Source organism: Nerophis lumbriciformis, linkage group LG04, assembly GCF_033978685.3.
Source record: "Nerophis lumbriciformis linkage group LG04, RoL_Nlum_v2.1, whole genome shotgun sequence".
NCBI classification, from domain to species: Eukaryota; Metazoa; Chordata; class Actinopteri; order Syngnathiformes; family Syngnathidae; genus Nerophis; species Nerophis lumbriciformis.
The window spans coordinates 56,513,243-56,530,000 of NC_084551.2; the positions used below are offsets into that span (position 1 = coordinate 56,513,243).

General features: G+C 37.6%; 2 protein-coding genes across 3 annotated transcripts in view; one reads left to right on the forward strand and one right to left on the reverse strand.

Moving 5' to 3' along the window:
• leng8 (leukocyte receptor cluster (LRC) member 8) overlaps positions 1-8,879 on the forward strand; it is a 33,008-nt gene extending 24,129 nt beyond the window's left edge. For both annotated transcript variants that reach the window (XM_061957772.2, XM_061957781.2), the window contains 6 exons: positions 1,636-1,930; positions 2,001-2,102; positions 2,178-2,246; positions 6,933-7,062; positions 7,136-7,343; positions 7,423-8,879. In XM_061957772.2, the coding sequence (XP_061813756.2) occupies positions 1,636-1,930; positions 2,001-2,102; positions 2,178-2,246; positions 6,933-7,062; positions 7,136-7,343; positions 7,423-7,585 (967 nt within the window). In that variant the 3' untranslated portion in view covers positions 7,586-8,879. The remainder of the gene's footprint in view (positions 1-1,635; positions 1,931-2,000; positions 2,103-2,177; positions 2,247-6,932; positions 7,063-7,135; positions 7,344-7,422) is intronic.
• A 4,743-nt stretch (positions 8,880-13,622) lies between these two features.
• Positions 13,623-16,758, reverse strand: part of rbfox1l (RNA binding fox-1 homolog 1, like) — a 34,717-nt gene continuing 31,581 nt past the window's right edge. The window contains exon 12 of the mRNA XM_061946039.2: positions 13,623-14,059. Within this exon, the coding sequence (XP_061802023.1) occupies positions 14,015-14,059 (45 nt within the window). The 3' untranslated portion in view covers positions 13,623-14,014. The remainder of the gene's footprint in view (positions 14,060-16,758) is intronic.

The following is a 16,758-nucleotide window of genomic DNA, read 5'->3' on the forward strand; positions in this document are numbered from 1 at the left end:
CCTTGTTGTTCAGACAGTAAGGTGTTTATTTAAATTTAGATTGAGACATGTCGTTCCTTGATGGGGACGACGTTAATGTTTTTGGTTTTTATGTTAGCATTTAAGCTAGCACCGGTCAGTCTGAGTTTTTCGAGGGCAGTTATCAGTCACAGTTTTTTGATCGTTTTCATTTAAAACAGTAATACTAACCGTTGGGGGATTTACTGCAGTTATGATCGTTTTTCACTACATACTTAGTTCAAATCTGCAACTGGACATGACGTCACGTGCAACACAGGTAACATGGCACCGTTAGATTTTACATGAATTGTGACTAAAAAAAGTACCGGATTTGGTACCTATCCCTACAACCTGGTGATATGTGAATCTTTGGGCACCACACGATTTGATTCTTGGGGCTAACGATTCGATTGAGAATCGATTTTAAAACCAAGACTTTTTAATAACATTCGGTGCCAGTTCTATGATTACCGTATTTTTCGGACTATAAATCGCTCCGGAGTATACGTCGCACCGGCCGAAAATGCACAATAAAGAAGGAAAAAAACATATACGTCGCACTGGAGTATAAGTCGCATTTTTGGGGGAAATTTATTTGATAAAAGCCAACACCAAGAATAGACATTTGAAGGGCAATTTAAAATAAATAAAGAATAGTGAACAACAGGCTGAATAAGTGTACGTTATATGAGGCATAAATAACCAACTGGTATGTTAACGTAACATATTATGGTAAGAGTCATTCAAATAACTATAACATATAGAACATGCTATACGTTTACCAAACAATCTGTCACTCCCGATCGCTAAATCCCATGAAATCTTCCTCCCCGGTGTCGCCTCTGGTATGCGCCGTTTCCTTTCTTTCTGCTGCTCGGTCGCCGTTTTCTGCTGCATATTTCACTACGTCCAGCTTGTAATCTGCAGTATATGATTTCCTTTTCGGTGCCATTTTAGTTCAGCCCTTCTCAGTTTTTATAAGTTATCGCCAATGTTGAAATAATCCATTTTAATAGCTACAGATGTAGCAGCAGTTAGCATCCCATGACCCACAATGCACTTCTGCCATGACCCGCCCCCACCGAATTCTTATTGGTTGATGTGTGTGACGATTGCTGATGTGTGTGTAACGATTGCGGACATTTGCTTCGTCTCTTACGCGAATGAGATATAATAATATTTGATATTTTACGGTAATGTGTTAATAATTTGACACATTAGTCCCACGGCCAAACTATGAAAAAAAACTGCGACTTATAATCCGAAAAATACGGTAACTACGTTCCTCTATGAAGTAAACACTTCTGTTGAATGCCTATAATACTTAAAAGAAAACTGGTTTTGTTTAAAAAAAATTCTACACAAACATTTAATAAAGTCAAATACAAATAAGGCAACAAGAGAAGTATCCAACACTTCTCTTTTCTAAAATAAATGTGTACAGCAGATAGAGACCATCTACATCTACTATATGATGTGTCTGAGTGGATGGACAGGACAGATTCTTGTTTTTTTAATTGAGTTTTAATTTTTTTTTATGAATCGTTACAAATAAGAATTGTGATTCATTCGTTGTTGTTTTTTGACACCTCTAATATGTACACCGTTTGAATATTCTCTCTGTCTCTTTTCTAGAAACACGGATGACTCTGGTGCAGGCGCTGGTAAGAAGAGAAAAGGTGGTAACGCTGGTCTTGACTTCCATGACCCCGACAGGGAAGCCAAAAAGCTGAGCAGAGCAGCGCGTTTCCAGAAGCAGCTTCGCACCGAGCCTCTGGTGCTGTCTATAAATTCCTTTGACCTGCCCGACGGGACACAGGAGAGCCTTAGCTGGGAGGACTGCCCTATTGTCGGAACGTGTCAGGACATCACCAAGCGGTACCTGAGGCTCACCTGTGCCCCCGACCCCTCCACTGTTCGCCCCATTCATGTAAGCTACTGCTTGAAAGGGATGTTGGCGGAGTTAAACATGGCTGACAATGTTTCTTCCTGTCATGCAGGTGTTGAGGAAATCTTTACAGGCTGTGAAAGCTGACTGGAAAACCAACCAGGACTACACTTACGCCTGTGAACAGATGAAGTCCATACGGCAGGACCTCACGGTAGTACTCTGCATATTTTACAGCCCTAGTTTTGACCCATTTTGTTTACCTAACAAAAAGTTGTGTTGTGTTCAGGTCCAAGGAGTTCGTACCGACTTCACTGTGGACGTGTACGAGTGTCACGCACGTATTGCCCTGGAAAAGGTTAGTCTGCTGTCCAATGCCAACAGTGGCGTTCTGTGTCAAAGCAGGGTTTCCCCTTAATGTAATTGAATGTGGCGTGCTACCACTGCATTTTTATTACCACCACACCTTTAAAATTAGGGTGTTTCTTAATTGAAAACAAATTCAATAATATATTGTAGCCCCCAGAAGAAATCACACACAGTCTGACGCTATTTTGAACATTTATTACCAATCCTATAACAAAAGGCACTATTCAAACAGGTTTTACCTCCAATGCAAACACTTTCGTCTCCGGACACACACAAACTGGAAATCTCATGTAAAAAAGATACAACATAAAGTAGCAAGAAACACGTCAATAGTGAATAGAGCAAAACATGTTCTAGACCAAAAAATCACTTCATATTATCTACTCGCTAGTGTTACATATCTGAGTTATTGTGTAGAAATATGGGGAAATAACTACAAAAGTACACTTCATTCATTAACTGTGTTACAAAAAATATCAATCAATCAATCAATGTTTATTTATATAGCTCTAAATCACAAGTGTCTCAAAGGGCTGCTGTTATAATAATACATACTGTTGGATATAGAGAACATACAAGACCTTTATTTATTGAATCAAAAATACTGAAATTCCACTACATAGTGAATTTGCAAACAGCTAAAATGATACACAAAGCAAACTATAACCTGCTACCCAAGAATATACAACAATTCTTCTCAAAAAAAGAGAACTATAATCTTAGAGAAAAATGTAACTTAAAACATTTGTATGCACGCACAACACTTCAGACCTTCAGTATATCAGTATGTGGAATTAAATGATGGAATGGATTAAGCAAAGAACTCAAAACAATGTACTAATATGATCCACTTCAAGACACTCTTCAAACTTAGTGTTTACAAAGTACAAAGAAGATGAACCATGATAAACATTCTGAATTTATTCCATCCATCCATTCATTTTCAAAATAAACTTACTCATCTTACCATATGTAATATAGCTTACTTCACGGAGAAATATTTATTTATGTATTTTTATTGTTATTACTTATGGAGTATATTGTGAATAAATTGAACAGGAAGTGAACAAAAGTTTTAGCAACTGTTATGTAAAAGAAAAGGAGTAGGATTAAAAGCTTTGCTTCTTCCTACTCCTTTTCGAACATGTTGAAAAGAGAAACTGGAAATTGTGATGTATCATGTTATATGCATGCATGTTCCAAATAAACTCAAACACAATACAACAACACTTCCTCATTCTCCGCCAATCACCTCTTAGGCATGGATGGTGTGTTTGCTAAAATGGGAAAAAACTGACATCAAATCCAAACCACGCCAGATGGTCGTTGCAGTATGAACGTGTCTGCCATGTGGACGTAATTTTAATATATCCCAGATATACCCGTGAACAGCCATCTACAAAATGTGAAAATATTAAGGGGACAATGGCGGCTTTTAAGAAGAGAAAGTCCAACTAGAGCAGCGCCAAGCAAGTGTGACATCATGCTCGCCTCTTCAGTCAGGGACATGGAAGGACAGAAGTACTGGTAGTCTCTTGCTAGTAGTAGTACATTGTACAATAAGCAGCAACACTTGTAAATGTGGCAAAACAATCAATATATGTTAATACTAATTCATACCGTATTTTCCAGACCATAGGGCTCACCAGATTATAAGGCGCACTGCTGATGAGCGGATCTATTCAGGTCTATGTTCATACAAAAGGCGCACCTGATTATAAGGCGCATTAAAGGATTCATATTATGATTATTATCTAAATGTAAAAGACTTCCTTGTGGTCTACATAACATGTAATGGTGGTTCTTTGCTCAAAATGTTGCATGTTTTACACATCATCTTCAAGTCGCTTCAGGATGCACCGTTTTGTGGATGGTCTTCTTTACGTGCCTCCACTGCGACAGCGTCTTCTCCCCTTCATCTTTGTTGTAGCGGTGTAGCGTGCAAGGACGGGAGTGGAAGAAGTGTCAAAAGATGGAGCTAACTGTTTTAACCTCGTAATGCCCAAGCTGTTTGTTTACATGCTTTTTTTTATATCTATTTGCTATTTGGGCTTATTGGACCCTAATTAGAATAAAAACTAAGAATCATCTTTCGATATGATGTATTTAGTCCATAAGTACACAAACATGTACTTCATGTTTAGTGACATGCTAACTCTTATTTTTACACCTTTTTTTTCCAAATTCCATTGTGTTATACTTTTCTGACACCACCAGATAGCAGTATAAGTGTCCACAAAAGCGGCCATAAGACCCCAATTCAGTAGTGTACACAATTTTGGAAATAAGAGCTAAAGGGTGCTGTCCACGCATGTGGCCACTAAGCCTCTAGATTAATGACATTTAGACTTTGATCGCGTGGAAAAACCAGTGCGACTGGAACTCTCTTAAAACGAAAGTTCCGTGGGTGAAAAATGTAAATTCACTACACCGGTATGTTTTAGTGTTTCCATAGTGAGTTTACTGACAGATATAAGTTAGAACTGTACGCTACTTTATATTAGAAATGGCAACAGCAAAAGATGAATGTCCCATAACAAGAAGATGGAGAAAGATACGTTTATCGACTACGGACTACAATGGCGGACAGCCGCAAATTTTCAGGACTTAAGTAGATCCCAAACACACATCAGCAGGTACCAATAGGTAAGAAAAGTTGGTTTTGCATAATATTGCGAGACAAAAAGCCAGATAATGTCTCCTGATAGGTGACATTTTGGGGTCCTTATACACGCACCATTATAATACCGTATTTATAAATGGTTGATTTATATAGGCTAGACAGGTAAAGTTTTGTACCTGACAAGTTTTGGCTACCTTGCGTCTGCAGCCTTCATCAGAGGTGTCACGTGATGTTAGTGTGACGTCATCTGTGACGTGTCATATGGATTGTTGGGATGGTGGTGTCCCCTGGCGTGTGCCGGGTCAGGTACAAAACTTTACCTTACTAGCCTATATAAATCAACAATTTATAAATACACACCAGTAGGCTAAATGAGCTCTTCAACACATAATAATACCGTATGTTGAAGCACAGTACGTCTGACTTTGGTAGCCATAATTCTCCGACAATCCATCAAGCGGCGCGGCTTCAAAGTCGTACTAAAACATTTTGACAGTTTGAGTACCGTTTTTAATGTTCTATATTCTCAATGAAACATTTAAAGCTTTGGTGTTGTTTACTGGCGTCATCTTGCAGTCTACACATATCTCTGTGTGACTGCCATCTACTGGTCACACTTATTACACCATGTACCAAATAAAATAGCGTCCAGGTCGGTAAACACAACCAGAAGTATTCTGTACATTCGTCGCACTGTCCATTTTTGAGAAAATTAAAGGATTTTAAGTGCGCCTTATAGTCCGAAAAATAGGGTAACAGATTTTAAAAAGTGTTTATGAACATTTTTAATGAAACATAATAGCAAATTTTGCAAATTACTCTGTTATGGTGACCACGCCCCCACCGCCACAGGTATCTTGGCAGTCTAGGAGAAACCCTGCCCAGCTTGATGAATACCAAACCTTTTTAACGAAGTGATCACGGCAAAGTCATGCATTCTTCCACTGGAGTGCTTGCTAATTTTCTCGCTGTTTTGTAAAATCTTGCACTCTTCTGCCATTCTTGATTACCTCCCGGGGAACTCTGAAGAAACGTTTATACTTTTTGCAGCCGAAAACAACACAAAAGTAGGGCACTTTTCTTGGAGAAAGGCTAAATGGTGCCGCGTACCTAAGGATGATGTTCGTTAAGAAATGATCCATGTCGATGCCATTATCGAACCGATTCATTATGGAATCCAGATAGGTTGTTGTGTGTGCACTGAGTTCCAAAAGCCGTAGATGTTATGTGACTGTGCCGGCACGCTGTTTATATGGAGGAAAGGCGGACGTGACTGAGGACACCATGCAGCCGTTATAGGGTGAAGGTTTCAGGTGAGAGAGGACGCTAAAGGCATGCCCCTAGTGAGCATATAATGCTGCTATGTGCGTTGTAAATAAACAAACACACCACCAACATGGACGCTCACTTTCGACATCCCGGTGAAGCACACTGGAGAAGAAGGGGACCAGCACGGTAGCCAATCCATACGCACAACGGAGCAAGGGAAGTCGGCTTTTACTTTTTCCGAGGAGCCCCATGACAATGAGACTGACTTTGAAAATGAGGAGAGGGAATCTGGCGTGTTTGATGGAGAACTTGCCCAGCTGTTTATTTCAGACACAAGATGAGGACTTTGATGGATTTGTGGATGAGGATTGATCAAAAAATAATGTGAGTACATTGATAAATACTTCAATAAAGTAATACCCAACTCCGCTTTGCTCCTGCTGCCTTTTTAAAACCGTGTGATAGCGTATGTTTAACCATGCCTGCGCCCAAAAATACGCTGCGCCTTATTTATGCGTTAAATAAAGAAATAGCACCCGTAACTGACACGGCGCCTTTTAATACGGTGCGCCCTATGGTCGCGAAGATACGGTATAGTGGCTTCGATAACGGGAACCGGTTCTCAAAAAGGGATTTGAATCCATGGAATCGGTTCTTTTCTTATCGAAGCATCGGGAGAACCGGTTTTCGAACATCATCCCTACGCGTACCCATTGAGAACAGCTATTCAATGAGCCAAGTTCCACTAGGGCACATCTAACCCACGACTGTTTTGTGACTCAGGGTGACCACGAGGAGTTCAACCAGTGCCAGACGCAGCTGAAGGCGCTCTACAAGGACAACCCCTCTGAGAACATTGGCGAGTTCACGGCGTACCGCCTGTTGTACTACATCTTCACCAGAAACTCAGGAGGTAACACGTCCCCCCTCCACCAGCACACCCGCCAAGCCGTGATGTTCCTCACCCAGCGTGTGTCCACCTGCAGATCTGATCACCGAGCTGGTCTACTTGACCCCAGCACTGAAGGCGGACGTGTGCGTCGCTCACGCGCTCGCTCTCCGCGCCGCCTGGGCTTTAGGGAATTATTGTCGCTTCTTCAAGTTGTACCAGGAGGCTCCCCGCATGGCCTCATACCTCATTGACAAGTTTGTCGAGCGGGAGCGCAAGGTGGCACTCCGGGCAATGGTCAAAACGTAAGGCGCCCCCTTAGCCCTGCCCCCCATGCGAGATGCTGAAGGTGTGATTGTTGTCTGTGCTTGTGCTTGTTTGCAGGTTCAGGCCAGACTTGGCGGTGCAGTATGTGCAGTCCACTCTGGGCTTCTCTTCTTTAGACTCCTGTACCGAGTTCCTTACTGAGCTCGGCGTGGCGTTCACCCCCTCGGACCCTCTAAAGATAGACTGTAAAAACAGCGCAGCCACTCTGGCTGCCTCCTGAGAGGGCGGGGCTAACACTTAGACGCACACACAGCTAGAGAACATGCTTGAGTTAGTGCCACACACACGCACACACACACACACACACACACACACACACACACACACACACAGTCTAAGCTCCTCCCACCGCAGCCACACTCGCACTGTCGGATACACCGCTAACAGTCTTCTGTTATCTTTTCTTCCTCCAAGTCAACAGCCCTTCAAGACCAAGTCCCAAGTCAGGCACGGTCAGCTCAAAGAGACTGTGAGAAACCAAGACCAGCCCAGAAGTGGTTTGTATGTCCTGCCTGCCTGCCCCGGGTCCTCGGGAGTCCGCGCCCACCTTCAAGTCGCCAGTGAAAGCTTTGGACTAGAGTGCGCTTTGGAGCCGGCGACATCACGGCACACCTTTGGCCGGAGGAGGAGTCAAGCGCCTGTGGTGGATGGCCCCGCCCACGAGCGGTTTGTATGCTAGAGGAGGACTCTGGAAGGAGCTGCAGGACCACAGAACATGGCGCCTCCTCAGGCCGGACAGCAAGACCCGCCTGGCCTTTCAGGAAGACTTTGAAGAATCTCCCGACCAAGGATTAGTCCCAAGTATTCTTTTGCAGTATTCAAGTGTCATGTCAGGCCGTTTGACCAAGGTGTACATGTGTTGATGTTTCCCACACATGGTAAGTGTGTATCTGCTGAGTCAGCAGGCCTCTGCCAACTCAAATGTGGCCATTGAATGAAGGAAGAATGTCCTTGTGCTTTGTGACCATGATGATCTCAACATGTTTCTCTTTCCTCCCCTTGTTTCACCTCGTCCCCTGTCCTCGTTCCTCCCCCCCCAACCCCCGGACCCCTCAGCTGGCCACGCTGCAGGAGCGCTCGCGAGGAGGGGGTCCGTTTGGAGCAAGTCTCAAGCGAGTCGACGTGAGCCTCGCGCTGTCACGAGTCTTCTCCCTCCACGCTGCTGACGTCGCTCAATAAGACGCAGAAATGAAAGCACACTTTTTGTTTGCCTCTGAAAAGCTCCAATCATGTTTTCCCTGTTTTTGCTCCCATGTTCTATGACCTCATCATCCCTTCCTTGGTACCTTTCTAAGCCCCTCCCATCCTTCTCTTGTCTCTCTCCTCCTCACGCATGCGGTCCTCCCCTCCCCCATCCATTTTTATGTTGGCACATAGTAAGTATGGATGTTGCCGCTCACTAACATCTGGCTCCCTTCCTCCTCCACGTCTGCAGATTGAGCACCAGCATTTGTGTAAATATTGTGTACATAACTTGTCATTTTGAAGAATCTAATAAAAACATTTCCAAAACATTCTCTCCTGCTCTTAAAGACAGCGAGGCTTTTTGTATGACAACACTTTATTTCCAGCTGCAATACAAGCATCTTGTTTGCAAAATGTCCTGTGAAGCGTTTATGAAATGGAAATAAACATGCAATTAGTGAAGGAAAACAGGAAAGCGCTTTATTTTGAAACTTTTTAAGCAGGGGTCCACTTTGCTACAATGTGTACATTGAAGATGCTGTTGGAATAAAACTACTTTAATTTCTGTATTTACTACAATATTTATTACTTGCATTGAATTTATGTAACCTAAATGTTAACTTATGCCGACAATTTCATTAAATGTAATTTAATTTAATCAAACATAATTAAATCTAATTTCAAAAACCGGAAGTGGGTTTTGAGTTTTAAAGAAACTGTTTGAAAACCGAACAGTCCAGTTGCGATCTATTGATTTCTTTTTACAGACTGAATTTAAAAAATCGGAATACTTACACATTTGCGCAAATATTTTCATTTAATGAATTTGTCAGCTTAATTTAATTAAATCCGTGAGAAAAATCTGTGTTTAATACGGTGCCTTTTTTTTTTAAATTCGGGGTATGCATTTTTGTTGCTTCAAAACTCAAAACCCACATCCGGTTAATGAAATTAGATTTGATTCTGTTTGAATCAATTAAATTACCGTTAATGAAATGTGATGTAATCAAACATAATTAAATCTAATTGCATTAACCGGAAGTGGGTTTTTAATTTTAAAGGAACTGTTTAAAAACTGAACACTCCAGTTGCGATCGATTTATTTTTTTTACACTGAGTTTAAAAAATCGCAATACATATTTGAGATTTTCAGCTTAATTTGATTGAATTCGTGAGCAAAATCTGTGTTTATACGGTGCTTTTTTTTTTTTAATTCAGGGTATACATTTTTGTTGCTTCAAAACTCAAAATCCACATCCGGTTAATGATATTAGATTAAAACACGTCAATTATAAGTATGGTTTAATGTAAAAATAAATAAATAAAATCAATAACATCAATTTAGTGTCAAAAAAGCTTTTGAATTAAAGAAAAAAGGAAGAGAGAAACATTTAAGTACGAGCCTCGATGTCGTAGCGGATGTGACAGTCAACCCCACTTCCGGTCTTACTCGCTAGCATTAGCATTAGCTTATCGCTTGTGACGAGCGTAACTTTGTTTTTACAAGCATGGGAAGACAGAAAGTGGATGATTTTAGTTGAATTAAAGAAAGAAGTCATCACAAACACGAGCTAGCTAACTTGGTGAGGCAGAAGGAGCGTAGCACTGCTAGTCTGCGCCACACTGAAGCCCAATGAGTCCTTAAATCACGCCAGCCCAGGACCCATTTATGCACGAAAATATGGAGAAGCTGCTTCTGGTGTGTTTGAGGTGGAAGCATCTGGAAGGAGATACCGTAAAAGTTCACGCTCCAAGGTAAATACTAGACATTATTATATTATACTTAACTTTAGCTGTTTGATTGCTTTTTGTGCAATATTTAATTCTTAAAAAGGCACGTTACATGTCAAAATAATGTTTTATAAATTCATTTGAATGAAAATAGGAAATTTCATCAATGGAAACAAGTTTTTTCAATGGGTTACGTGAACCAATTAAACCCACCTACTACCAACCTCGTCATGTCCGTTGTGTCCTGAGCAAGACACTTCACCCTTGCTCCTGATGGGTGCTGGTTAGCGCCTTGCATGGCAGCTCCCTCCATCAGTGTGTGAATGTGTGTGTGAATGGGTAAATGTGGAAGTAGTGTCAAAGCGCTTTGAGTACCTTGAAGGTAGAAAAGCGCTATACAAGTACAACCCATTTATCATTTATCATTATATCCCGAGGTACTTCTAAGATGGCGCCAAGTATCCAAGTCCATGATTTTCAGGTTTAAACATACAAAATTAGCTAAAAAGTTAACATGCCAACTTTAGCATGCTGATATAAGAAATGTTAGCATACTTCTAAGATGGCGCCAAGCATCAAAACCTACGTGTTTTAGGTAAAAACATACAAATCAGCAAAAAAGCTAGCATAATAAGTTAGCATGCTAATGTTAGCATGTTAATTTAAGAGACCTTAGCATACTTCCAAGTCAGCGCCAATCCTCAAAAACCATGATTTTTGGGTTAAAACATATAAATATAGCTAAAAATCCTATCATGCTAATGTTAGCTTGCTAACATAAGAGACGTTAGCTTACTTCCAAGATGGCGCCAAATAAAATAAAAAACTATGATTTATTTTTAGGTTAAAAGTAGCTAAAAAGCTTAGCATCAAATGTTAGCATGCTAATGCTAATACATGACAGGATAAGGGGAAATACCACGAGGCTCAATTTGTAGGTGTAAACATACAAACTTAGCTAAAAGCCAGTATGAAACGTCAGCATGCTATGCTAATATAAGGGACGTTAGCATATTTCCAAGATGGCGCCAAGTATCAACATGTATTATAAAACAGTAGCTAAAAAGCTAGCATCAAATGTTAGCATGCTAATATTAGCATGCTAGCACATGTCCGAATAAAAAGAAATGCCAAAAATGCTCTATTTGTAAGTGAAAACATATACAGTTAGCTAAAAAGCTAGCATCAAACATTAGCATGCTAATATAAGAGATGTTGGCATACTTCCAAGATAGTGCCAAGCATCAAAAACTGTTCTTTTTTTTTTAGGTTAAAACAGACACAATTAGCTAAAAAGCTAGCATAAAACATTAGCATGCTAACGGTAGCACGTGACCGGATAGAGGAAATAGCAAAATGCACTATTTTTAAGTGTAAACATAAAAATTAGCTGAAAAGCCAGCATAAAAAGTTAGCATGCTAACATTAGCACACTAATATAAGAGACGTTAGCATACTTCCAAGATGGAGACAAGTATCAAAATGTATTATTTTAAATTGATACTTAAAAAAATATATATTTTTAATCAGTTTTTAAAAATTATGAATCAATTTGGAATCAGAATCCCCCTAACAGGCCAGCTTTCAAAGTAAAAGCGTGGACACTGAAGTCAATCCATGAAGGTGAATTTGAGTCTTTATTACAAAAGTTTTTATTTGACACAGAATTTATGAAACTACATTTTTGGACGTTGGATTTTGTCAACTGATTTTTTTTTTTTTACATCAAATTATTGTGACAATTTTTATTGAAAAATCATTGTCAGCCAAATTTGTGTTTAAAACGTAGTTTGTTCAAAAGTCAGTTTTCACACTTTCAGTGTAAAACAATTCTGCATAAAAATATTTAAGTGTTATGAAACCCAGTCTAGAAAATTATGTTAAAAAAAATCAGTATGTAAAAAAAATATTTGTTTTAAATAATTGGTGTACAAAATTCAGTGTGTAAAATGCTGACAATTTCATTGAATAAAAATGTGTGAGCAAAATTAGCGTGTTTTAAAATACAGTATTTAAAAATTCAGAGTAAAAACAATTCTGTGTGTGAAAATTATATGTTTTAAAATTCTGTTTCAAAATTCAGAGAAAAATGTTTTTAGTGTGTAACACTGTAGTGTAAAAAAATTTAAAAATTGAATGTAGAAATTCAGTGTGTAAAAATTCAGTGTTTAAAAATGTTGTGTGTAATAATTCAGTGTGTAAAAATCCATTGTGTAAACATTCAGTGTGTAAAAAATTTAGTGTGCCAAAAATTAGTATGTAAAAGTTTAGTGTAGAAATTCAGTGTGTAAAAACCCAGCGTGTAAAAATTCAGTGTGTAAAAATATTTAGTGTGTAAAAATTCAGTGTGTAAAGATTTAGTGTGTAAAAATTCAGTGTGTAAAAATTTATTGTAAAAAATTAGTATGTAAAAATTTAACGTAGAAGTTCAGTGTGTAAAAATTCAGTGTGTAAAAATATTTTGTGTGTAAAAATTCAGTGTGCAAAGATTTAGTGCGTAAAAATTCAGTGTGTAAAAATGTATTGTAAAAAATTAGTATGTAAAAATTTTACGTAGAAATTCAGTGTGTAAAAATTTAGTGTACAAATTCAGTGTGTTAAAATTCAGTCTGTAAACATTCAGTGTGTAAACATTCAGTGTGTAAGAATTTAGTGTGTAAAAAATTAGTATGTAAAAATTTAGTGTAGAAATTCTGTGTGTAAAAATTTTGTAAAAATTAAGTGTGTAAAAATTCAGTGTGTAAAAACAGTGTAAAAATTCAGTGTGTAAAAATTCAGTGTGTAAAAACACAGTGTGTACAAATTCAGTGTGTAAAAAACAAGTGTGTTCAAATCCAGTGTGTAAAAATCCAGTGTGTAAAAATCCAGTGTGTTAAAATTCAGTTTATAAAAATCCAGTGTGTAAAATTCAGTTAGTAAAAATCCTGTGTGTAAAAATTGAGTGTGTAAAAATTGAGTGTGTAAAAAACAAGTGTGTAAAAATTTAGTGTGTAAAAATTTAGCGTGTATACATTCAGTGTGTAAAAATCCAGTGTGTAAAAATTGGAGTGTAAAAATTCAGTATGTTAACATTCAGTGTTAAAATTCAGTTTGTAAAAATCCAGTGTGTAAAAACCCAGTGTGTAAAAAATTTTGTATGTAAAATTTTAGTGTGTAAAAAATTAGTGTGTATACATTCAGTGTGTAAAAATCCAGTGTATAAATTTCACTACAGAAATATTCAAAACTGAAGACCCAATTTTAAGACAAATAAAACACATTTTTTTACACTGAATTTTAAAAACACGTTTTTTTCAACAATTTGAATTTTTCAACACATTTTGCTCACAGTTCACTGAAACCAACAGCATCATTTGTTATTAAAAAAACACCAAAAAATCAGTTCCCAAAATTTAAAAAGCAAAACAATTGCAGTTCCATAAATCCAGTGTGAAAAAAAGGTTTGGCAATAACAAGACAAATGAATTTATTTAAGGAAGTAAGCGAGGATCAAATTTTATTTGCAGCACACATCACACACACCAGCAACAAGAAGAAGAGAGGTAGTTGGTGAGGCACACACACACACACACACACACACACACACACACACACACACACACACACACACACACACACACACACACACACACTAATTGTTGTCAAGGTTCATAAATAATACACAGTCGTTAGCATGACAACACGTCCATATGTACAACTTGATTGTGATTGGCTGATGGCGAGGATGATGTCATCAGTAGGGCGTGAAGCGGTTGTATCCTCCCCGGTACAAACTGGCCTGTGGACGCATCACACACACCTCGTTATGCAAACTGACCTCCAGGCTTCGCTACACGTCCTAAACCACAGCTGCAGTGAGTGGAAGTGCGCTAACTCGGTACGATATGACTGGGGAAATGTTAGCACTTTAAATCCAGACGTGTCCAAAGTGCGGCCCCCGGGGGCCCAATATGACAACAAGTCATTAAAAAGTGCAGCAAAAGAGCCAACAGCTCCAAAAAGTATCAATATTGACAAAGTTTTACATTGTTGAAAAAATAATGACAACTTATAATTGACGGATAGATCTGAAGTTGATCTAGAAATTTCAAAGTAAAAATTATATTTATTGATTAATGACTTATTTTTAACACTTTTATGAGTGGGACCTTTTCGGGTCCCTGAGACCTTTAGTGTGATTTTTTTAATTTTAAGTGTCATTGTTCAAAAAGTACTAAAAACGTATAATTGATAGATAGATCTGAAGTTGATCCAGAGACTTCAAAGTAAAAATGATATTGATTGATTAATGACTTACTTTTAACACTTTTATGAGTGGGACCTTTTCGGGTCCCTGAGACCTTTAGTGTGATTTGTTTGTTTTGTTTTAAGTGTCATTGTTCAAAAAGTACTAAAAATGTATAATTGATAGATAGATCTGAAGTTGATCTAGAGACTTCAAAGTAAAAATGATATTTATTGATTAATGACTTATTTTGAACACTTTTATGAGTGGCACCTTTTCGGGTCCCTGAGACCTTTAGTGTGATTTTTGTTTTGTTTTAAGTGTCATTGTTCAAAAAGTACTAAAAACCTATAATTGATGGATGGCTCTGAAGTTGATGTAGAGATTTCAAAGTAAAAAATTATATTTATTGATTAATGTCTTATTTTTAACACTTTTATGAGTGGGACCTTTTCGGGTCCCTGAGACCTTTAGTGTGATTTTTTTATTTATTTTAAGTGTCATTGTTCAAAAAGTACTAAAACGTATAATTGATAGATCTGAAATTGATCCAGAGACTTCAAAGTAAAAATGATATTTATTGATTAATGACTTATTTTTAACACTTTTATGAGTGGGACCTTTTCGGGTCCCTGAGACCTTTAGTGTGATTTTTTTTTTAATTTTAAGTGTCATTGTTCAAAAAGTACTAAAAACGTATAATTGATAGATCTGAAGTTGATCTAGAGACTTCAAAGTAAAAATTATATTTATTGATTAATTACTTATTTTGAACACTTTTATGAGTGGCACCTTTTCAGGTCCCTGAGACCTTTAGTGTGATTTGTTTGTTTTGTTTTAAGTGTCATTGTTCAAAAAGTACTAAAAATGTATAATTGATAGATGGATCTGAAGTTGATCTACAAATTTCAAAGTAAAAATGATATTTATTGATTAATGACTTATTTTTAACACTTTTATGAGTGGAACCTTTTCGGGTCCCTGAGACCTTTAGTGTGTTTTTTTTTGTTTTAAGTGTCATTGTTCAAAAAGTACTAAAAACTTATAATTGATGGATGGATCTGAAGTTGATCGAGAGATTTCAAAGTAAAAATGATATTTATTGATTGACTTATTTTTAACACTTTTATAAGTGGGACCTTTTCGGGTCCCTGAGATCTTTAGTGTGATTTTTTTGTTTGTTTTAAGTGTCATTGTTCAAAATGTACTAAAAACGTATAATTGATAGATGGATCTGAAGTTAATCTACAAATTTCAAAGTAAAAATGATATTTATTGATTAATGACTTATTTTAACACTTTTATGAGTGGGACTTTTTCGGGTCCCTGAGACCTTTAGTGTGATCTAGAGATTTAAGTGTTGAAATTAAAAATTATATTTATTTATATATGATTTATTTTTAACACTTTTATGATTGGGACCATTTTGGGTCCCCGAGACCTTTAGTGTGATTTTTTTTTTTTAAATGTCATTGTTCAAAAAGTAATAAAAACGTTTAATAGATAGATCTGAAGTTGATGTCGAGATTTAAGTGTTGAAAGTAAAAATGATATCTATTGATTAGTGTTGTCCCAATACCAATATTATGGTACCGGTGGTTATGAATTATGGACCTACAGTATGTCAAGCTTCAATTACTTCACATCAAAAATTCCACATTGAACTTTTTTTTTGGGGTGGAAATATTGCATATTTTGTGAGTTTTCCATATTAACAAAACAATGTTTTCTTCGACAAAAGGGGCATAAAAACTGAGAAAAGTATTTTAAAAAAGTAATAAAAACTTATAATTGACAGATAGATCTGATGAAACTTCAAATAATCAATGAGGGTCAGTATGCTTTTAGGGCCAAAACAACATCCTCAATGGCCATAACTGAAGAAATTACTGATGCTCTGGAGCATACTGCACATCTAGCAATCAGTTATATATATATATATATATATATATATATGTATGTGTGGGAAAAAAAATCACAAGACTATTTCATCTCTACAGGCCTGTTTCATGAGGGGGGGTACCCTCAATCGTCAGGAGATTTTTCAATCGTCAATCTCCTGACGATTGAGGGTACCCCCCCTCATGAAACAGGCCTGTAGAGATGAAATAGTCTTGTGATTTTTTTCCCCACACATACATATATTGCGCTCTACTACGGTATCGAGCACTATTTTTTGGATAACCTTATTAAGACATATATATATATATATATATATATATATGTGTGTGTGTGTGTGTGTGTGTGTGTGT